The sequence below is a fragment of the Gadus morhua genome, chromosome 3, assembly GCF_902167405.1.
Source record: "Gadus morhua chromosome 3, gadMor3.0, whole genome shotgun sequence".
Taxonomy (NCBI): Eukaryota; Metazoa; Chordata; class Actinopteri; order Gadiformes; family Gadidae; genus Gadus; species Gadus morhua.
The window spans coordinates 6,232,853-6,255,352 of NC_044050.1; the positions used below are offsets into that span (position 1 = coordinate 6,232,853).

The 22,500-nt window shown below is 47.5% G+C and overlaps 1 protein-coding gene across 3 annotated transcripts in view; it reads left to right on the forward strand.

The window, feature by feature from the left end:
• The window catches only part of si:dkey-92j12.5 (multiple PDZ domain protein), a 41,363-nt gene that overhangs the window by 5,154 nt on the left and 13,709 nt on the right, over positions 1-22,500 (forward strand). For all 3 annotated transcript variants that reach the window (XM_030352537.1, XM_030352538.1, XM_030352539.1), the window contains exons 5-25: positions 57-125; positions 448-570; positions 929-1,012; positions 1,260-1,367; positions 1,595-1,697; positions 1,935-2,026; positions 3,345-3,558; positions 3,952-4,029; positions 4,686-4,765; positions 5,963-6,109; positions 7,663-7,848; positions 9,004-9,165; positions 9,663-9,872; positions 10,459-10,635; positions 11,739-11,862; positions 14,448-14,646; positions 17,411-17,887; positions 20,117-20,350; positions 21,341-21,518; positions 21,979-22,089; positions 22,239-22,304. In XM_030352537.1, the coding sequence (XP_030208397.1) occupies positions 57-125; positions 448-570; positions 929-1,012; positions 1,260-1,367; positions 1,595-1,697; positions 1,935-2,026; positions 3,345-3,558; positions 3,952-4,029; positions 4,686-4,765; positions 5,963-6,109; positions 7,663-7,848; positions 9,004-9,165; positions 9,663-9,872; positions 10,459-10,635; positions 11,739-11,862; positions 14,448-14,646; positions 17,411-17,887; positions 20,117-20,350; positions 21,341-21,518; positions 21,979-22,089; positions 22,239-22,304 (3,222 nt within the window). The remainder of the gene's footprint in view (positions 1-56; positions 126-447; positions 571-928; positions 1,013-1,259; positions 1,368-1,594; positions 1,698-1,934; positions 2,027-3,344; positions 3,559-3,951; positions 4,030-4,685; positions 4,766-5,962; positions 6,110-7,662; positions 7,849-9,003; positions 9,166-9,662; positions 9,873-10,458; positions 10,636-11,738; positions 11,863-14,447; positions 14,647-17,410; positions 17,888-20,116; positions 20,351-21,340; positions 21,519-21,978; positions 22,090-22,238; positions 22,305-22,500) is intronic.

Below are 22,500 nucleotides of genomic sequence, written 5' to 3' on the forward strand. Positions count from 1 at the left end.
ATATATGATTCAAGATCAAATTGAATGTATGAGTTTGTGACCTTTTATTTTCCCAGTTCTGCACCCCCCCGCGTATTTCCAGAACAATGTCTATGGGGAGAAACCTGGCTGCCATCGCCCATGAGGTAAGGACCCAGCAGGGGTTTCTGGTCCGTGTGCCTGAATGAAAGTCTAACATCAGGTTTACAAAACGACCTAAGGCCGTACACTGAATCCCTCCACATCAAACTCAGCCACTTTATTTTCCCTCCACTTTGCACCGTCAGCTTTATCCCTTTGACCCTTATCCCGCGTGACCTAAGCGCGCGGTGGGCTTTCACCAGCGCGCGGTGGGCTTTCACCAGCCCACGTGTGAGCAGCGTCTGACAGACACGACCCTGACCCTCAGCGGTCCCTCACTCTGTGTTTGCTCTCCTCCTCCGCCTCCGCTCCCCCGCCGTCCGGCAGCGGCGTCACGTGGAGATCATAGAGCTGAACAACGACGGCAAGGGGCTGGGCTTCGGCATCGTCGGCGGCAGGAGCACGGGGGTCATGGTCAAGACCATCCTCCCCGGGGGGGCCGCCGGCCAGGTTGGTCCGTCCGGCCCCTCGATCAAGTGGATCGAGTGACGCAATTCAGATATCAGTGACCTGTTCGGATTCCATTTCCCCTCATTTGATATCTACCGACATTACAGCACGACTTATGAGATCTCAAATCCACAAAGACTTTACGTCGATATGCCTTCCTAAAATACACCGGGATGTGGTTAATGCACTTAATTCTTATTTAGGGAATGCTATTCATCACAATACAGATCACAGGAATAGGCTTGTATCGCATAGAACCATTCTGAACAAAATACGCCATTCAAGCAAAACAAAAAGCACTGTAAATACGGAGCATCAAGGCTTGGTGGTTATGGATTGTATGCTGTTGTGTGGGCAGGATAAGCGTCTCTGCAGCGGCGACCAGATCCTGCGGATCGGAGACACTGACCTTCTGGGGATGAACAGTGAGCAGGTGGCCCAGGTAAGATGGTACTCTTTTGGAAATGGTTCCTATTTGCTTTAAGTTCAAACCAACTTGCGTCTCTTAATGGCATTTGTTTCCTTTGATTTGTAAAGGCTACCGGCTCGCTCTTTTAACAAATTGTGGAGGAAGCCATTCTGCATATCTACTCTGTATGCCATAGCTTCTCGGTGGCAGCTGTCTAGTTAGAGTGTCTAACTCTAATGCAATCCCTTTGTATTCTGTCTCATGCCACCACCTGGCCCAGGTGCTGCGCAACGCTGGCAGCCAAGTGAAGCTGCTGATCGCCAGAGACGACGCCAAGGATAACCACCTCTCCTCCCCTGTCCTCTGCCCACGCGGGGCCGACGCCACGGTGGGTTTACCATCCATCCTTGGCTCGTTATTTACATGGCATTTGGACGGGTTTGCGTACATCGGGCCGCAAGTTCTGAATTAAAGAGACGTTGACGTTTGATTTTACACTTTTAAATTTCACGTTCTGAGAAGTGGGAGATCTTGGCCTGTACACTTCCTTGCTTTAGATCACATTGTATATTGTAAAGATGATCTAAACTACGTAGAATTATGTTTTGTTTCCAGCTCAGTGACTCAGAGGAGGACTATGAGTTCAGCGTGCAGTTCACTAAAAACTCTCTGGGACTGGGATTCACCATCACAAGCTACATAGGCGACCTAAACGCAGGTAATTATCACAGACTCAAGGTCATCGTATGTCAGATTTACATCTAAACTTGTTTAATACATTACATTTCAATTTAAATTCAGGTAATTTACCATTCAGTGTTAGGTAATCCAAACTAGTTAATCTACTAAGAAATGTATCTCATGACAACCTACTATTGGATTTTATTTGGAGTAGCTGATAGTGTTGAAAGTGATCAGACATAATGTTTTTGCTCGTTATACGTTATTTCCCTAGTTTACAGTGCAGGTGTGACAGTGAAGAGCGTAGTGAAGGGCAGCACTGTGGACCAAGATGGCCGCCTTCACATCGAGGACATCATCCTCGAAGTAAGGACGGAAATTTGCTCGCTCTTTGCTTCTCTCACAATTTCTGTGTATGTGTTTCTGTAATAGTCTAAATGTTTCAATATCCTAAAAAACCTGCATTGCTTGCAACTTTAGAAGTGTTTTCATCTGTACCAATTATGTTCCTTTGAGCTGATGAGGATAATTCTTTAGCTTAGGTTTCTTTTCATTCCCTAGACCTGCGCCTATCTGCCCTTTGTACCAATTCATCGTGTGTTGCTCCTTTTTATCTGATGATTACTATTGATCGTCTCTTTTCTTCACATTCATATTATCTTTCTCAATACGCTCCACTTCTATCTTTTACGCCCTTCCCCTCCAAACTGCTCTCCTCTTATCATCAACCCTTGGACAAATTCCCTTTTTTGTCCTTGTTCCCTCTGCCTGAATCTTTCCTCCGGTGAATCTCATCCCTACACTCTGGCCACCGCCATCTGTTCTCCTCCCTCCCTCCCTCTAAACCTACCTCTACCTCGTCTCTCCCTGTCAACTTGGACAAAACTTTTCTCTATCCATTATTTCCCCTCGGCTCCCCATCTCATGTCCCCCCCCCTCCTGCCCTGTCTTCTCTTCCTTCCTCCCTTCCGTTCGTCTTCTCCTTTTCTTTCATCTCCTCTTTTTTTGCCATCAACTACTTTACTATTCACTCCTCATCTCATCTCCTTTCTTGTCTCAACTCCTTGGCTGTTGTCTTCTCTCCTGTCCTTTCAACCCCTCTCCTTTCCTCCCCTCTTGTTTAACTCTCACCCCTATTTCTCTCCTTCCATGTACTCTGCTCGCCTTTTTTTCCCTCTCACCCGCGTTTGCTCTCCTCGCCTCCATCCTCTCCCAATTTCGCTCCCTCTCCTCCCCTCTCGACTTCTCCCATCTTCTTTCTGCACTTCTCCTGTCCTCTTCTCCCCTCTATTTTGCTCTCCCTCCTCTCCTCTCCCGTCGTCTTTTCTCCTCTTATCTCCACCTGTCCTCTCTTCTCTCCCCCCTCGTATCCCCCTTCTCTCCCCCTCCCTCCTCTTCTCTCTTGTCCTTTCTTCCTCTCCTCTCCTCTCCTCTCCTCCCTCTTCTCTCCCCTCTCCCCTCTCCTCACTCCTTTCCCTCCTCTTCCCTCTCCTCTCCCCTCTTCTCTCCTCTCTCCTCCCTCCTGCTATCTCCTCTCCTCTCCCCTCCCCTCCCTTCTCCTCTCCTCTCCTCTCCTCTCCTCTCCTCTCCTCTCCTCTCCCCTCCCCTCCCCTCCCTCCTCTCTCCTCTCCTCCCCTCTCCTCTCCCCACTCCTCTGCCCTCCCTCCTTGGTCTGTGTACCCAGGTGGACGGGGTGAGCCTCCAGGGTTGCAGTGAGCAGCGGGCCATGGAGGTGCTCAGGAGGACAGGCCCCCTGGTCAGGCTGCGGCTGCTGAGGAAGGCGGTGCGTCTGAGCCATATCCTGCCTCCGGTTCCCCCCCTGCAGCCCCTCAGACACTCCCACAGCTTCAACGCTGGGAACCCGTACCGGGTGGCCCTCAGCAGGATCCAGGAGCCAGGTACAGCAGAACACAGGCAGGGGGAAGACATTCACAGTGCTGCAGGTTAAGGGGCTTTGATGCTGGCTGATGCTTAGGGTTAGGGGGGCGTGGTAAAAGATGGATTGTGAAGCCCTGGGAGACTGTAACTGTGATTAAGTGTGATACCGATCAATTCAACACGACTTGACTTGATTTATTGTAGTGTATTTTACAATGTTACATTTCAGAGCACCAACACTGTTTCTGTGTGTGTGTGTGTGTGTGTGTGTGTGTGTGTGTGTGTGTGTGTGTGTGTGTGTGGGTGTGGGTGTGTGTGGGTGTGTGTGTGTGTGTGTGTGTGTCCCTGTGTGTTTGCCTGTGCCTGTGTTTGTGTGTGTGTGTGTGCGGCCGTTTGCCTTGCCATCTGTGTAGCAGGGATCCGTACTCTGAGTGAAATCTCCCGGCGGGCCGCCTATGCCAGCAGACGACCCAGGCACGACTGGAGGAATGGTGAGCTCCTCTTTCCCATGCTGCACTGCAGGTTGGGCCCGGAGTCCTGACATTCACTGTGATTGGCTCGTCTGGCTCTCCCAGCCCAGCGATGTGGTGGCGAAGCATACCCCTAATGAGGGTCTATTTATAGTGTGATGCAGTCATGTGTTTACCCAACTCATTGAGCTGGTTCCAGATGTCCCTCACTCTGCCTGCACGGCTCTATTTAGGCAGGGATCCTTGTGTTTGATTAGAGAGTGAACGAACAAATGAGCCTTGATTGCGGCGAGGCCTTCGGAATAAATGAGCGGGAACGCGAGGGTCGACGAGATGGTGGTCATTAGATGGCAGCGACGTGTGGCTGTGTGTGTGTGTGAGTTTGTGTTTGGATGATGTGTTTGGGTGACGGTGTGATTTTGTGATTCTCCATCGCTCGGGGTGGAATATGTCGCGTCCTGTGTGCAGAAACAGCTGAGCCAATGTTTCCCCCAAACCCAGTGTCGTTATTTACCGTTTGAACTCTGAAAAAGAATAGCAGAGTTTCACACCACATGTCACTGTTTGCTTCAGCGTTCCCCTCCTGCAGCTGGGCCGGGTTTGCGTAGGATCAGCGTGTTGGGTCTGTGTGTGTGTCTCGGGTCTCTGGATCTCTGTGTGTTTGACTTTGTCTGAAGGAGTCAAGCTCACGCCAGCCGAGGAGCAGGACCTGCAGAGGAGGTGGGAGCGGGCCATCGGGCCTCGGTTTGAAGTTGTGGTGCGTTCTCTGTTTGTGTATACAGTGACATCTGTTATAAATTCTCCAAGTAGATTGGTAAAAATAGGTCTCACACTCTATAAACTCTAAGTTATCTTGGATAGTTGTTAGACTATGGAACCTAACTTAGCTAGCATACTTTAGACACTTAACTCTAAGCTATCTAGGATAGTTTTAAGACTTTAAACTCGAAACGATCTAGGATGGTTTATACTCTAAACTCTAAGCTATCCAGGATAATTTTTAGACTCCTAACTCTAAGCTATGTAGGATAGTTTTCACTTCAAACGTTCCTCTCCTCTTGTTCAGCTCTCAACCCCTTTTCTCTCCATCTCCTCTGCTCACTTCTTCTTTCCTCTCACCCCTTTTGCTCTCTTCGTCTCTCCTCTCCTCTCCTCCATCCTCTCACCATTGCTTCCCCGGTCCGTCCTACCCTCTCCACTCCTCCCCTCTTCTTTCTGCACTCCCCCTGTCCTCCTCTCCCCTTTCCTCTCTCCTCTCTGCCCCTCTCATCTCCCCCTTCCCTTCTCATCTCCCCTCTCCCCTCTCTCTCCTCTATAACCCGGTCCTCTCCCCCCTCTCCTCTCCTCTCCCCTCTCCTGTCTATCTAAGATCGTTTTTTGACTCTTAACTCCAAACTATCCACAGACTTCAACCTCTCAACGGTCTAGAATAGATTAGACTCTTAACTCTAAACTATTTAAGTTAGTTAGCCTCTAAGCTTAGACTAGATTTTATCCTTGTTTAGACTAGGATAGGATTGTTTAAACTCCCAGCCTATGGTTTCCGCTCTGGCGTCTTTCGGCAAGGTTTGTAACCCTACACACGCTTTAAATGGCTTGTATATGTATTTACCTTTAGTTGTAGTAATCTGCTAAATTAGATAATGGTAATGCTCTTTACTATTTAGCCAACACTTTTATCCAAAGCAAATTACAGAGAATTGTGATGTCATTAGTCTAGACATTAAATACAGGTCCAAACCATTAAGGAGCAGGGACAGATCAGGAATCTCACTGCACGTTTAGCTGCAGACATGGGGAATTGAACGCAGTGCATTCTGCCAGGGAGTCCTAACACCCTTGCAAATAGTACACTATCAGTACACTGTAATAATGAGCAGCAGAAGAGGGTCCAATGGGACGCCTTGTTGTCGTGGTTGTTGCCACGGTGCTGAGCCTGTGCCCCGTTCCGTAGGTGTGCCAGCTGCAGCGGTTTAGCGCCAGCAGCGGCCTGGGCCTGAGCCTGGAGGCGCGCGCCGGACACCACTACCTTTGCTCCGTCCTGCCCGAGGGGCCCGTGGGCCAGAGCGGCAGGGTCTTCACCGGAGACCAGATCCTCGAGGTGGGCAGCCGGCGTTAGATCAAAGGCATCTTTAATTCATGACAACCCCTTGGATTGAAAGTGTTTTGGGTTGGCTAATTGTAACCCTGGGACTTGGTGTGAGGATAAACTCTCTAAAGATGTGGACAGTAGTAGACTACCCAAAACTAATTTGGGGTTGAGTCAACTAATCGCAAATTAATTTTTAAACAAAATGCTATTTAATGTAGTGTAATGTAATGTATTATAACTAATACAAATGTCGAACATTTCAAGTGATCAAACATGGTCGGGAAAATATGTTTAGTCATTTTAAATGCTTAGTATCATTTTTGGGACAGAATCCTGTTATAAGGTTGCCGTCGCTCCAGTTGAACTGTTGTTTGGTGAATATATTCCAAATCGCACCTGTTGTTCGGTGAATATGTTCTGCTCTGACACGATAAACTGTTGTTAGGTGGGGGACCAAACAATTATGAGACGTCTAGCCTTGGAAGTTGAAAGCTAAATAATCATCCATAATAAATCGTCTTTCAAGGCGTGAGAAGAATGAAGGTGGTTCTTTCGATTTATTTTATCATTCCGCATACTGATTGCTGCTGGCGAGTGACCCGCCATTCGTGCCAACTCAGCCAAGAAAGTAAAGACATAAGTAAATATAATCAGGCGGATCATTGACATTTCCACGATACCCCTCCGGAGCGACTAGAACAGGGCGGGATGAGCGCTGGGATCCAGTGTGTGCGCAGCTCCAGAGTTCAATCTTCCGTTCATACATCCATGGCTATATTTCATTAGGCCATCTAATTCACACAATGCATTTCAATGAAGTCATGAGACGACCAAGTGAAGGCGAACGTCAGCGTGCCCTGGCCGCTGTGATGACTGGGGTGGTGAAGGTTGTGAACCAGATTAAATGAATTGGCTTATTTAGATGATTAGATGATTGGATGATTAGGTGTTTTGGTAAATGACATGTTATTTACAGCAGCTTGTACACATGTGGCTATAATGACAAACCATACTGTCGTGTGTCGTGTGTGTGTGTGTGCGTGCGTGTGTTTGTGTGTGTGTGTGTCTGTGTGTGTGTGTTTTTGTGTGTGTGTCTGTGCATGTGGGTCGGTGTGTGTGTGTGTGTGTGTGTGTGTGTGTGTGTTTGTGTGAGTGTGTGTGTGTGTGCGTGTGTGTTTGTGTGTGCTTGTGTCTGTATGTTTGTGTTTCTGCCTGCATGGGTCGGTATGTGTGTGTGTGTGTGTGTGTGTTTGTGTGTGTGTGTGTGTGTGTGTGTGTGTGTGTGTGTGTGTGTGTGTGTGTGTGTGTGTGTGTGTGTGTGTGTGTGTGTGTGTGTGTGTGTGTGTGTGTGAGTGTGTGTGTGTTTGTGTGTGTGCATGTGGGTCTGTGTATGTGTGTGTGTTTTTGTGTACGCTTGACTGTGTCTGCGTGTGTGTGTTTGTGCCTGTGAGTGTATATGTGTTTGTGTGTGTGTGTGTGTGTGTGTGTGTGTGTGTGTGTGTGTGTGTGTGTGTGTGTGTGTGTGTGTGTGCGTGTGGGTCTGTGTGTGTGTGGGCTCCCAGCTCAACGGTATCCCGCTGATCGGAGAGACGCACAAGGAGGTGGTGAGCATCCTGAAGGAGCTGCCGCTGCAGATCTGCCTGGTGGGCTCCCGTGTCCGGGCCCCTGTGGTCCCGGAGAGCAGCGAGGACGAGGAGGATGAGTCCCAGCTCACCCTCAAGGAGCTGCTGGCTGAGTTCAATGACAAGGTACATGATGGCAAGGAAGGAGCCAAGGAAACAGAGAGGAAGGAAGGGCTGCAAAGAACAGTTGATTTACCTGAAAATGCATCAAATCTATTTTTGTATTCAACATTTAGGTTGTTTATTAATTACAAAAACCAAACATTTGCTTCTTGATGCTTCATACATTTTAATATTTGGTTGATGGATCATTCTAAAATGAACCCTTAAGTTTTTCTTGGCTGCTCATCAGATAACGAAAGCAAATGTCACACTGTACTCTGCTAACTTGTGATGGCATGTGCTATTTATTGAGACATTGTACACTAAATGATTGATCGATTATTCAGAAAATACTATGAGCCATGAGAACAATCGTTGCAGTTGCAGATCTAAATCATACATGGCTGAAAGAGTGGACGTCAAGCTACTTTTGGGACCATTTATTACAGTATCAGTCTCAAAGGGCTTTAAAATCAACATTCAGTTGATTTAGATGTCAGCCTCTGACCCTTAAAGCAGCATACCAACTCTGAGAGACTCTGTGGAATACCCACAGAGTCTGCCTTATAAGGCTTCAGCGACCAAAGAGAGCGCTTTCCCTATAGCAGCTGCTGGGTAGACACACAGAATAAAATAAATGGCAAATTAATAATGACTTTAAATCAAAGCAAAGGAAGAATGCCAAAATAGTCTAATAAAGTTATCATATAATGGCAAATCAATAATGAATTGACAAATGATTCATGCGTTTAAACGAATGAGAGCAGATCAATAAGCTACAGTAGAAAGCTCAATCAGGCTCATGGAAGATACAATATCAATGCATGGTTGAATGCACGTGTTAATGGACATTTCTACTTTCTATGTACTAAACAAATAGATTTAGATCAGGAATTGTCAGAGTAATGTATAGGCAGGCTAATATAGCAGCATGTAGAATGCTAAATGGATTCTGGGCTCGATACCCAATGTCTGAAGCCTACCTTTAGGTAACCTAGAGCAATATGTCTAACAACTACCTTCTCCCTAATCACCTGTTTTACTCGGATGAAAGTAAAAAGACTGCATATATTTACGAACCAAAAATAGCCTCATATTTATGGAAGAGAGAGCGTGTATTGTGAGTCCTGATCCCTGACCCTCCCGCTGTGTGTCCTGCTGTGGTTGTGTGTGTTCCAGTTGGACCACGGCTGTGTCCTCCCATGTCCAACAGCCGAGGACATCACCAAGCGGGGGGTGCCCCCCGTGTCGCCCCCCCTGGCCATGTGGGAGAGACAAACCTACGTGGTGGAGCTGGAGAAAGGGGAGTCTGGGCTGGGCTTCAGCATCCTGGACTACCAGGTACCAGAGCAAACCCCCCCCCCCCCCATCACTTTGGAGATAGCTCCCACACTGCTGGCCTAGCACGAGAGGGGTCAGAGGGGATTGGTAGAGTCACTGAAAGTCACAGACTCCCTGGAGAGGGAGGGGGGATTCTTCCCCAAGGCTCCACGCCAAACTGGTATTCCTGTTCTAAGAATATCCAACCAGAGTTGTTCTTTAAGCATGCAGCCTTTCCACTATTTCTTAGGAGGATTAAGAGGTTCTGCAGTAACTAGGTCATAGTATACACGTTCTTTCGTATCAACATTCCTGTGTATTGACACCGGTTTAACGATTCCTAAATTGCCTTTTACAAGATAGAGTTCTCCAGCCGCTCTGGTCACCTATTTCAATTATTGTTGTTCCTCCTCCCAGTTGAATCGGTTCCCAGAGCCAGTAGCCACCCCCCCGTGTGCACAGCACCCAACGTCCTTTGACTCGTCCTCTAACTACTCTTGTTCCCATGGCAACGGCAGGATCCCGAGGACGCCACCAAGACGGTGCTGGTCATCCGCTCGCTGGTGCCCGGGGGCGTGGCCGACCAGGACGGCAACCTGCTCCCCGGGGACCGGCTGATGTGCGTGAACGACTCGGACCTGCAGGGCTCCAGCCTGGACTACGCCGTGCACGTCCTCAAGTCCACCAGCTACGGCCCCGTCCGCATCGGCGTAGCCAAGCCGCTGCCGGTACGGAGGGAAAGATAGGATTTCAAACACCTAAGGGCATCCTTAATATCGTCTAAACTCGTTGAGCTCTGTCTTAAGGTTGCATCTCTAGTTTAGCCCAACTGTTTATTTTTTCCTCGATGACATTTTGTTTTGGTATTATTTTTTCAATACGAAGATGGTGTACAGCAATTAAGTGTGCTGTGCGCGTATTAATCCAACTCGCACACAAGTACACAGACAGACACCTACTGTGAAGTGGTGTATTTTCTAGAGAGAGAGAGAGCGTTGGCTTTTACCTCCTCTTTTTGTTTTGGACTGTGGCTTAGTAACAAGTAGCAGGGCGTCCAGTTTCAGACCCGTCTCAATATTTAATGAAGCCCAGAGAGCAACACAATGCTACACCGCACTACACGAGAAGAGAGAGGGCAGGGAAGGAGAGTAGTGGGAGGTCAAATTCAACCCAGCGCCTTCTGGAAAGCCTTGTTAGCTTCTATCATAGCACACTGTTTTTGTTTGGATCGTTTTTGTGGGTTTTTTGGTTGATACATATTTCCCATTTGACTTTGAGTGTGTGTGTGTGTGTGTGTGTGTGTGTTACCGTCAGTTGGAGCTGTGCGGTGGTCTGACGCCAATCTCAGAGCGCAGCGCGCGTGCCTCCTACGATGACGCTGACGGCCTCGTTCAGCTTAGCCTGCTAGCCGAGCTGACAGACGCTAACGCCAACGCCGGCCATTCTGAGGAGAACCACAGCAGCAGCAGCCAGCTAGTCTACTCCAGAACGGTACGTGGCCCAGGTGGAACAGCTTAGCATCACATAGAAGGGGGAACAGCAAAGTGTTTGTCGGTCAAAGTCAACACTCACTGTTTGTCTGCCCTTATTGTAAAGGGATTGTTCAAAGTGTTTGCCGTTCAGGAATATTTGAAAGCTTTTCAAATAAATGTGAAACTAGTTTGAACAGTGTGTTTTTACCTTTTGCCCCAGTGAGCTAAGTAAATTGGATAGCTGTTTCAAAATGTGCTCAGTAATACCATTGAGCTGAACAAGATGACAGTAATACAGATGGATCGGTACTTTCCACCTTTTTGGATCCTTCGCCTCAGAGCCGGGCCCTGTTGTATCAGTATCACTAGGGAAAGTGCCCAGTGTCGATGACTTGTTCCTCTATTGTTGCTCTAGGCCGCCAACATCTCCCATTGAAAACGCTTTTGTTCCGACTTTCTCTTAATTGCGAACCGTTTTGCATTGTCAAGTGTTTCAGCAATCAGCACTTACCCTCTTAGTACAATATTCCAGGACAAAACCCACAGCTGAACAGATGCTGCAGACTTAACGATATGCGTGTGCAAACACACACACACGTGCACGCACGCCGGTGTCAGTCAGAGTCAACTTGTCAGAAAAGGGCTTGTGCAGGCCCCATCTTAACTTCAATGGCTCCTGTACGCTTTGTGACGGTTCAAAGAAGGGCCCTTTCTTCTTCCTCTGTGCCCAGTGGAGCCACAGTGTACCCTGGCTGTCTTGATGTGTGCGCTTCCTCTCCTGGGCCCCTACCAAAAGGCCTTCACTCCTGAGAGTCCCTGTGACTGCTATGACTTCCATGAAAGGGAGTTGCATCACCCCTTTTAATCTGAGATAATAACGGCTGAGCGTGTTTCTGCAAAGTCATCATAACAGCACTTTCTTTAAATCTGAGACTTTATCCAAACTCTGCAGAGCGTTTAGCATTCCGTGTGCGTGGGGCGCGCGCCGGAATGCGCCGGCGGCTTGTGTTGTCAGTGTTGTATGGATTCAATCAGCCCGTTCCCCGGGATCGCCCCTATTGTCCGCTAATCCCCCGTCCGGGTTCTGTCGCCCTCATGATCCCTCTGTTTCCCCCCTGACAGGAAAAGTTCCCCGCTCAGCACTCCGCCATCATGGACGACGGCGATAAGCAGCAAGCCCCACCCCCCGTCCCCCACAACCGCCACCAGAGGACAATCACTGTTGTCCGGGGCAACCATAGCCTTGGTATGTTCTCCGTCTTTCTCGTGGCGTTGGTATCTTGGTGTGTGTACGTCGTCGTTATGGCGATGGTGGGCGGTGGTGGGGGTGACCCCCAGGAGGAGTTGTGAAGGAATGCGACCGCAAGAGAATAAGTGAAGCAGAGTGATAAGGTGGGAGGTAGAGTGAGACGATAAGGGTAAAAAAAGAGCGCATCTCATGCCATCAGCGGAGTTTGATCAAATCAGATTTTGTTGAATTCAGTTTTCAAGTGATATAAATCAGGAGCTCAATACTGACTCAAGGGTTGCATTCACATAATTAATATATCTGTTCATCAGCACTGTCGTCACTTAAGCTGATTTGCTTCAAGTTCTCTCACAGCAACTTTAAGACGCTATGTTTCTTAACTGTGTCTGACAAGCAGTAGAAAGAAAAGGGCATACTGCACTGAATGAGGAGACGTACTAACTGGTGACCTAGAAATCCAACCCTAGGGAGGCACTGTTATATTATATAAAAATTTTAATTATGTTAGACAAGAGAGAGCTAGAGGAATACACCACTTCATAATTCACCACCATCTACACACAGTAGAGTAATTCATTTATATGTATTAGTATAAAACACATTTGTTCCTCTCTATTTAGTTGATTAAAGCACTGTTCTATGAGGATTACGTGTTTTGTGGTGTGGTAATTAAATTTAGAGTCTGAACTGCTGTAAACGTACAGTGTGAATCTACCCTGAATCTTGTGATGTTTTTCCTGTTAATGGGTTCTGTGAACAGGTTATTTGGTCGGTTTGGACTGTAGAGGGTTTACGATTCTTAGAGCTGGTGGTCAAAAGAAAGACATGACGAAACAATCAGGTCTTTCTAAACTTGCCTTGTCTACATGCTCACAGTTACACATCTGCCTGTTTAGATGCACGTGTTAGGGGATAAATGTTGTCATGAACCGAGTGGATCGGTAGCTCTTTCTGTATGTTTGCTGAAAAGTCAAGAATTGTATGTTGACGATCAAAGTATTCTCGATCTTATTTTTATTCATAGATGGTTGGCTAATAGAATCAGGCCAATATGTGGATTTATCATCAAGAGTTTATGAGAGAAAAAAAACATATTTATTTATTTATTTTTATGTTGTATAAGAGTGTCTAAATATTTGTATAGTATAGCCATCAAACCTTTGTGGTCTTCATGCTGTCTTTGTCCGGGTCATGTTGTTAGAGGTTATCTGTTATATACCATGCACTATGATTGTATTGTAATTTGAATGTAATCCCCCTAAAAAAAAACAATAAACTCGATATTTGATCAAGCCCCGCCCCAAAGTCATTTTTTTGACATACTTCAAATTATGTACGACCATAGTGTTGTGGATGTGTGTAGTTGTGCTGTCTTGTCTAGACTCCACTAGTCTTTGACCCTGCGATGGTACTAGCCAAACAGAAAATGTACTAGCCATTCAGAGATGGCAGTGGCCAATCCGATCTGATACTTACCAATCAGAAATGCTATGATCCAGTCAGGCATGATAGAACCAATCAAACATGCCATTGGCCAATCAAACATGGCATTGGCCAATCAGAGATGGCTTTGGCCAATCAGATTTGTTGACAATGTCAACCAATCAGAGATTGCCTGACATTGTGCCCACCAATCAGAGATAGCTATTCAGACATGCTCCTGTGGCACAGATGATGCCGTGCTGTCTGTGTGTGTGGGTGTGTGTGTAAGTGGCTATGTGTCCATACGGATTATTCCTCAATCGGGCGTTAGTTATACTGGCTTGTGTTACCCTTCTAGCCACCTGTGCCCCTTGATCTATCTGTACATGCAAGTGTATGTGTCTATTTGTCTATGTGTGTTTGTGCATGTGTGTGTGTTTCTTTATGTTTTTGTGTGTTTGTGTGTGTGTGTGTGTGTGTGTGTGTGTGTGTGTGTGTGTGTGTGTGTGTGTGTGTGTGTGTGTGTGTGTGTGTGTGTGTGTGTGTGTGTGTGTGTGTGTGTGAGCGTGAAGGGTGACGTGTCTGTAAATGCCCTGCTGGCTGTGCCATGTTTATACGCTAATCTGCCTAGTGTCTGTCTTGATTATGCTGCTCCTGCCACTCTCAGTAGTTTGTTTGGGTGCCTGTCTTTTGGTTTGGCATGCATTCAAAGTAGTCCTCCTAAAACCTCCTCTTGCCTATGTGTGTGTGTGTGTGTGTGTGTGTGTGTGTGTGTGTGTGTGTGTGTGTGTGTGTGTGTGTGTGTGTGTGTGTGTGTGTGTGTGTGTGTGTGTGTGTGTGTGTGTGTGTGTTTTTTTCTATGTGTGTGTTTGGTTGTGTGTGTGTGTGTGTGTGTGTGTTGGTGTTGCTGTGTGTGTGTGTGTGTGTGTGTGTGTGTGTGTGTGTGTGTGTGTGTGTGTGTGTGTATGTGTGTGGTGTGTGTGTGTGTGTGTGTGTAATGTATATGTGTGTGTGCGTGTGTGTGCGTATGTAAGTGCATGTGTGTGCATGTGTATGTGTGTGTATGCGCGCGTATGCAAGTCCATCTGTGTGTGTTTTTTATATATGTTTGTGTGTGTGTGTGTTTGTGTGTGTTTTTGTGTATGTGTGTGTGTTGGCAGGGGTGTCAGTGGGTGCCCTGAAGGACGGTTCAGGTGTGTTGGTGCGCAGTGTGCTCGAGGACGGGTGTGTCGGCCGGGACGGCAGGCTGGAGGCCGGTGACGTCATCCTGGCCATCAACGGAGAGGGAACCAGCAACATGACCAGCGCCAAGGCCCGGGCCCTGCTGCGCAGACACTCTGTGATTGGACCGGAGATACAGTAAGGAGCTAGCCGGCCAATAGGATGACGGAATGGGGATTGTTTGATCATTTGGTTCTGTCTGAAAAAAAATAGAGATGAAATAATAACACTGATTGAATAAATAAATGACTAACTAATAAATAACTATAAAGAAACTAATACTTCCAAAGTACTATATATATATACCACGTGTGAGTCAGATACTTACCATGCACTTTCAGCATAAGGTCTTCCATACAACTCTGGTTGATATATACGGTATATATAATACCATACAGAATCATACTTTTTGTAGCATTTGACTCTTCAGGCGGAGAGATGAGGGAGATAAACAAAATATTATTATTGAAGGGAGTAGTGTTTATGAAAAATTAATTGGTCTACATACGAAGCGCCCAGTAAAAAACATGGTGTTTACACTTTGTAGATCAAGCCTTGTGAACGGTGAAAGCCGGTGAGTACGGTTCTGGCATTATTCCCACGAGCATGGACACCGTGACATCCTCATCTCATTCCACTTCATCGTCTCTGGCCTGATCCTGACATGCTAGAATCATGCTAAATTATTACCGCTACTTGTTGTGACGTTTAAACATCCTCATTATCTCCCAGTTTTGGAATTACCCTTCACTTCTCACACTGAAGTACTCAAATTGCATGCTTGGCTGACTGAAGAGGAGTCCCCATCTCCCTCTGCCCCGCCACCGCTCCTTCCACACACAAATGATCCCTCTATCTCTCTCTCGCTTTGTCTGGTTCTGTCTCTATCTCTCCGTCTCTCTCTCTCTTGCTGTCTCTCTCTCTCTCGTTCTGCCACTCTCGTCTACGTCTGTCTAAATCCCCTTCATCTCTTCTCTATGCCCTCTTTCTTTCACTGTCTATCTATCTCTCTATCTCTATCTACGGCTCACTCCTTTTCAATGTTGCTCCTGAACAAATACATCACCAGCCCTCACACACACACACACACACACACATACACACACACAAACACACACACACACACACACACCTTTCAAACGGTCTAAACTCTAAAAACACTTTTTTCCTGCTAAGGGAAACATCCCTGAATAATTCATCGCTCCTCTCACCTTGAATGCTGCGCTTCTGAATAAAAGAGTGCTTTTAACAGCCTTACACACATACACACACACCCGTGAACGCCCCCACACACACCTACAGACACACACACACACACACGCTTGCACACCCACAAATTTACTCACAATACATAGACTCAGACATTAGCACACACACATCCCCATACATATCTGCACATGAATACAAAGACAATCACACACATACATAAGTGCACACAACAAGCGCACACACGCGCACACAGCCAGTGAGTCACGGTGACAGGCCTGCGGGCGGGCCTAACAGGTAGGGGAAGCAGATGAGTTGTTTTGGTCTCCGAGTAAGAAGACATCCAGGAAGCAGAGGGCTTGTCACTATCAGGCTGCCTGTGTCCAGACACGACAGCCTGTCTACCCGGCTCACTCACTACAGCTCAGGGTGGCCCACCTCTGGCCCCGCCTGACAGCACCACGCCATGGCCTCATAGGACACTGTATACTGCTGGGGCTTTAATTCACTGTATACTGCTGGCTCTTTAATTCACTGTATACTGCTGGGTCTTTCTTTAGTTCACTGTATACTGCTGGGGCTTTAATTCACTGTATACTGCTGGCTCTTTAATTCACTGTATACTGCTGGGGCTTTAATTCACTGTATACTGCTGGGGCTTTAATTCACTGTATACTGCTGGCTCTTTAATTCACTGTATACTGCTGGGGCTTTAATTCACTGTATACTGCTGGCTCTTTAATTCACTGTATACTGCTGGGGCTTTAGTTCACTGTATACTGCAGGGTGTTTAGTTCACTGTATACTGCTGGCTCTTTAATTCACTGTATACTGCTGGGTCTTTCTTTAGTTCACTGTATACTGCTGGCTCTTTAATTCACTGTATACTGCTGGGTCTTTAGTTCACTGTATACTACTGGCTCTTTAGGTCACTGTATATTTCTGCCTCTTTAATTTACAGAATATGACTGGCTTTATAATACACTGTATAATACTGGCTTTATAATACACTGTATACTACTGGCTTTATAATACACTGTATACTACTGGCTTTATAATACACTGTATACTACTTGCTTTATAATACAGTGTTTGGCTGTATACCAATCCTTGCAGACTCATGTGTATTGATGCTTAAGTTTTTAACTCGGACTCTAATATACTAAATGTAACATTGGACTGCTGATGAGTTCATCGTTTCATCTCTTTAAATCAAAATAACTGCATTACTATTTGATTTCTTCAAGTCAAGCCATAGCCGCCATCCAATGTTTACTATTTAATGCAAAATGAATGCCCGATTAAATCATTTTTGTAGCTTTACCTTGTCTTTCCCCAGAATTGTTTCCATGATCATGAAGGCATGCGATTACTCTGAACATTTCTCAGTCAGTCTAGGATCCATGAACTTGCTTAAAATAATATAGCACAATAAATGCTATGTTATGTGTCTGGCCATTGCAAAACATGGTCTGTTTCTAAGTTTGCTTTCAAAACACAGCAGGATGGGAAGGAGAAAGAATGATGTGAACCCGCGCTTGGCTCTGCTGCTCGATCTGAAATGTATTTGGTGTCTTTGTGTCTTCATGTGTGCTCAGCCAGCTCCCCACTGCAGGGTGTCCATTTTGAGCGATGGTGGTTGTTCATATTCATGCTGTCATCATGCGTGTCCTCCTCCTCCTCCTCCTCCTCCCAGGGTGACCTACGTCCCAGCCAGCCAGGTGGACGAGCACCGCGCCAGCCTGCACCTGCCTCCTCTGGCCTCCCTCGCTGCCCCCAGCCCCACGCCCACTCCTTCTCCAGAACCTCCACAACCACCCCCCACCACGACCGGACCCCCGGGTCACCTGCAAACACAACTACCCCCCACCAGGACAGGGCCCCCCACCACGACCGGACCCCTGGGTCACCTGCAGACACTACCACCCCCCACCACGACTGAACCACCGGGTCCCCTGCAGACACTACCACCCCCCACCACGACCAGACCCCCGGGTCACCTGCAGACACAAGCACCCCACCACCAACCCATCCTGTCACAAGCCTCCCGGGTCCCGGGTCCCACGCCAGGTGTGGACCTCTCAGCAGCCGGGGCAGCGGTCCAACTCAGAGCTAAAGTCAACAGCCCGTTCACCAAACCCGTACAGACCATCAGCCCGGCCTCCGATACAAGGTAGAACAAACAATCTGTCCTTTCCTTCTGCGTCTCCTTAAGGCTAGCCTCTAAGAGATCAGTCTCTTGATTACTTTGTATACATTTCCGTTAAACGCATGTGTTATTGTTTGCCTTGAAAAGCGCATCAACACAAAATGTTATTAATGTGAAGGTTCCATTGGTTTACCGGGCCGTGTTATTCCAGCTATTACATTTTACGAGAACCATTTTTAGCTCCACAGTTTTCAATGAGTTTATATTTCTAAACCCTTTGTGTAACTCATCAACTCATCGTTAAACTCTGCTCTATTGTGTTCAGCATGCTTGAATGGCCCACTTGATGAGCCCCGTGATCCACTGCTAATCAGCCTGCTGGCTAATTCTGCGCCGAATTCACGACACGTCTTCCGATATTTCCATATCAATAAGCAGGAGAAATTGAGCGTGTTTCTCTTTTTGCTGACTTGCTCAGTCTGACCCAATATTCAGTGTTTCATCCTCCCAGTTGCTCCGTTGAAATTCAAAATCCCGGCATTTATATTTAGCCATTTGCTTATGGATCGCAGTGCTGACTGTCAGCGAAAATGAATGGGCTCGCTTCTGCTGTCTGTCTCTGCTCTCTCTCTCTCTCTCCCCCTCTCTCTATCTCTCAATCTCTGTGTCCTAGACTTCTCTTTCAATCACTCTCTCACTAGCCCTCTTTCTCTTTCTTTTGGCAACAGACATCTCTTCTGCTCTTATCTAAGAATAACCTCCAAATCTCTCTCTCTCCATCTCTTTCTCTCTCTCTCTCTCACTCCCTACCTCCCTGTCTCCCCCCAACCCTCGGTAAGCTCTATTATGCCAAGCTCTGTCTCTCCGTGGTGCTCTTATGGTGTATTTTGTCTCCCTCCCTCTCTCTCCCGGGCAGAGCCATTAGTTCTTGTTTTGTCTGGAGCATAGCGTTAGGCTCCTGCTTCATAGATAGCAGCCCTATCACTCACCTCAATGGGCTTATTACGGCCTGGCACCGCTTAAACATATTCATGAAAAGCCTCTCAAAGTGCACCCACAAATTCATGCAGCAGGCACACACATGTACATGGATACACACACACACACAGCCACACACACCTGCACATGGAAACACACACCCACACAGCCACAAACACGTGCACATGCTGGCGCACGTCCATGTCATTGCACACGCACACGCATAACACACCCATATGCACACACACACACACACACAAACACACACACACATGGATGCATACATTAAGATGTGGACGCACACACAAATTGCACACACCCTCATGTATAGATAGATGAATACATAAACATGCAGACCCACACAAAGACAGACACACACAGCCACATATACACACACTCACACACGTGCTACAGACAGGCGTGCGAGTGGCCACATTTGACAAATGGTGGCCCTCCACACCTTGGCCAACAAGTAGACTCACTCGCGTGTAATGGACGAGGGGACAGCGACCTCCCAGACAGAAGGCATGTATTCTCAGGGTCGTCGTCTCTCTCCCTCTCTCTCTCTCTCTCTCTCTCCCTCTCTCTCTCTCTCTCTCTCTCTCTCTCTCTCTCTCTCTCTCTCTCTCTCACAAGCTGATTCTGTGCTCCTCTTTATGGCACGTCACACTTCATTGTTTTAAAGAGGCAATCATAGGAGCTCTAATAGCAACTTGCAGCACGTGACCACAGCATATAGCCACGCTACAACAGCTATATGTGGTGGCTATGTTAGCATAATGCTGAAGAGTATGTTGCCCAAGGAAATGCTATAATCTTTTAATTGCCCGTTGTCATTGTGTATTCATACTGCATCCATTCAGTATGGCGTGTCCTCTCCTCACAATTGTCCTCTCGGCGAGACCCACCAGCCGAAATCTATTACAGTTTTGGCAAATGCTTTGAATATTTTTTGCAGTTAATGCCTCGCAAAATTGTATTACGCTACAGACAATTTACGGTACCGAATCCCTTGCGAAACAACCTTCCATACAAGTCATCTAAATTTACCATTAAAATATATTAAACAAAGTTACAATTCTTGGGACAGGAAATGTACGAAGCTTAAGTTTGTTGGCTAAATATAATACCAAATCAATACCCTGGGTAGAAACTAAATTGAAACCACAGAGCACGTGGCTGACATGTTGTGACTCATTTTCAATGTGCTGCTGTTGAATATCTGTTGGAGTCTCCACGTCAGACCTCACACAGTGTATTCCTCCCCTCCACCAGTTGGCAACCCCCCCGCTCCCCGCTCCTCAGGGACAGGAGAGAAGACAGGAGGGATGGAGGGATTGAGGAGCGAGGCCAGAACAAGGAGGAGAAGGAGGAGCAGAGGAAGAGGAGGAATGTACCGACCTTGTGGGTCAGCGCGGCGGTGGGCAGCATCAATGACGAAGAGGAGGAGGACGAGGACGCAGAGGAACTGAACAACCCCAGAATCCAGTCCTGGGGTCAGCCACGCAGGTTGGTGATGATGACCGCCTCCTGACGATGATTTCACGGTGATGTCCCCACAACGATATCCTCATCGTCTGGAAGGAACCTCTTTCCAGTCCAGGCACTCTTAGCAAAACCATCCAAAAGCACGATCACAAGACAGTATGCCTTCGCCCCAAGCCTTGTGAAATATCAGTGTTTTACACGTTGTGTTCACAGCTGGACGGGAACAGCAGGTTTAGCACAAGGAAAGAGCCCCCCCCCCCTCTCTGGCCTGTGGGGAGAACCCTTCTGCCACCTATATTTATCCCATTAACAACCGCACCAAACATGCTGTTCCAGCAGTGTGGGAGAAAAACACTGTGTGTCATTGGTGTCGCACACACTCCTCCTATTGTCTTTAAAGATTCACACAAGCACACTGCGAAGGAACAGAGAAACGCTAACAAAAGGATGGGTCTTCGTAATTATTTCATGTCTGCCCTAAGGGAGACATTTCCTTCGTAGCAGTTGGTTGCAGGAAGGGGGCGGTCATTCAGCAACCAAAGGGTTTGTTGCTATTGGGTGCTTTATTGGGTACAGACACCATGGGGGACAATCACTGTCATTCAGGGTGTGTGTGTGTGTGTGTGTGTGTGTGTGTGTGTGTGTGTGTGTGTGTGTGTGTGTGTGTGTGTGTGTGTGTGTGTGTGTGTGTGTGTTTGTGTGTGTTTGTGTGTGTGTGTGTTTGTGTGTGTGTGTGTGTGTGTGTGTGTGTGTGTGTGTGTGTGTGTGTGTGTGTGTGTGTTTATGTGTTTCAGCGAATGTGTGTGCATATGCAAGACTGAGTGTGTGTGTGTGTGTATGTGTGTGTGTGTGTGTGTGTGTGTGTGTGTGTGTGTGTGTGTGTGTGTGTGTGTGAGTATGTGTGTGTGTTTGTGTGTGCTTGTGTGCGTGCGTGTGTGCGAGTGGGTTTGTGTAGCGTCTGTGTGTCTCTGAGCCGTCTCCTCCGTTGATTGTTGCTGCTGTGTGTTCCAGCGTGGTGCTGTGGCGGGCGGGGGGCCGGTCCCTGGGCATCAGCATCACGGGGGGCCGAGGCATGGGCAGCAGAGTCCCCGGTGGAGAGGTGATGAGGGGGGTCTTCATCAAGCACATCAGCCCGGGCAGCCCCGCCGCACTCAACGGCACCCTGAGGACCGGAGACAGGATCCTGGAGGTGTGTGTCTGTGTGCTTGTGTACGTGTGTGTGTGTGTGTGTGTGTGTGTGTGTGTGTGTGTGTGTGTGTGTGTGTGTGTGTGTGTGTGTGTGTGTGTGTGTGTGTGTGTGTGTGTGTGTGTTATCTTTGAATATTTAGCAATTGAACATGAGGAAATGTGTGGTTTGTATTCTATTGTCACATTTGTGTGTGTGCGTTTTGTTGAAAATAACAATTTGCAACAAGGACATGGTGGGGGGGGGGGGGGTGCACATAACTATGTCTGCGTGTGGGTTGCATGCTGCAAAAAAGGCACTGAATACATTCGTTTTCATGTTTCCTGTTGTTTCCTCTCCTGTGTGTGTGTGTGTGTGTGTGTGTGTGTGTGTGTGTGTGTGTGTGTGTGTGTGTGTGTGTGTGTGTGTGTGTGTGTGTGTGTGTGTGTGTGTGTGTGTGTGTGTGCGTCGCCGTGCCGACCAGGTGTGTGGCGTGGACCTGAGGGACGTGAGCCACGAGGAGGCGGTGGAGGCCATCCGTAAAGCAGGGGACTCGGTAGTGTTCCTGGTCCAGACCGGACAGGACAGAGCTCAGGTAATGCCCCCATCACACAGAGTGTTGTCTTGCAGACCAATGAATTAACACCATGTTGGTGGATCCTCGTCACTCTGATTATATTTATTGAGTTGTTGAATTATTGAACGAGTATGAATGATGCATGAACGCGTCTGTTTGGCTGGCAGTCTCCGCTGCTCGGGAACCATGAGAGACGAACCCCGACCCCTCAGTCCAACTCACAGAACACCAAGGTAAACACCACCTCCCTGTTCTACTGTCTACTAATAGAACGTTGAAAATGATTGGATGTAGTTGCTACTCGCCCAGTGGGTAAAGTGCCCATTGTGTTGAATGAATGAATGGTAGTTAACAACATCAATAGTCCCTAAGTGACTCAGTGACAAGTCTAAGTGAGACTTTTGTGATGGGTGAACAAGTGAATAGTAA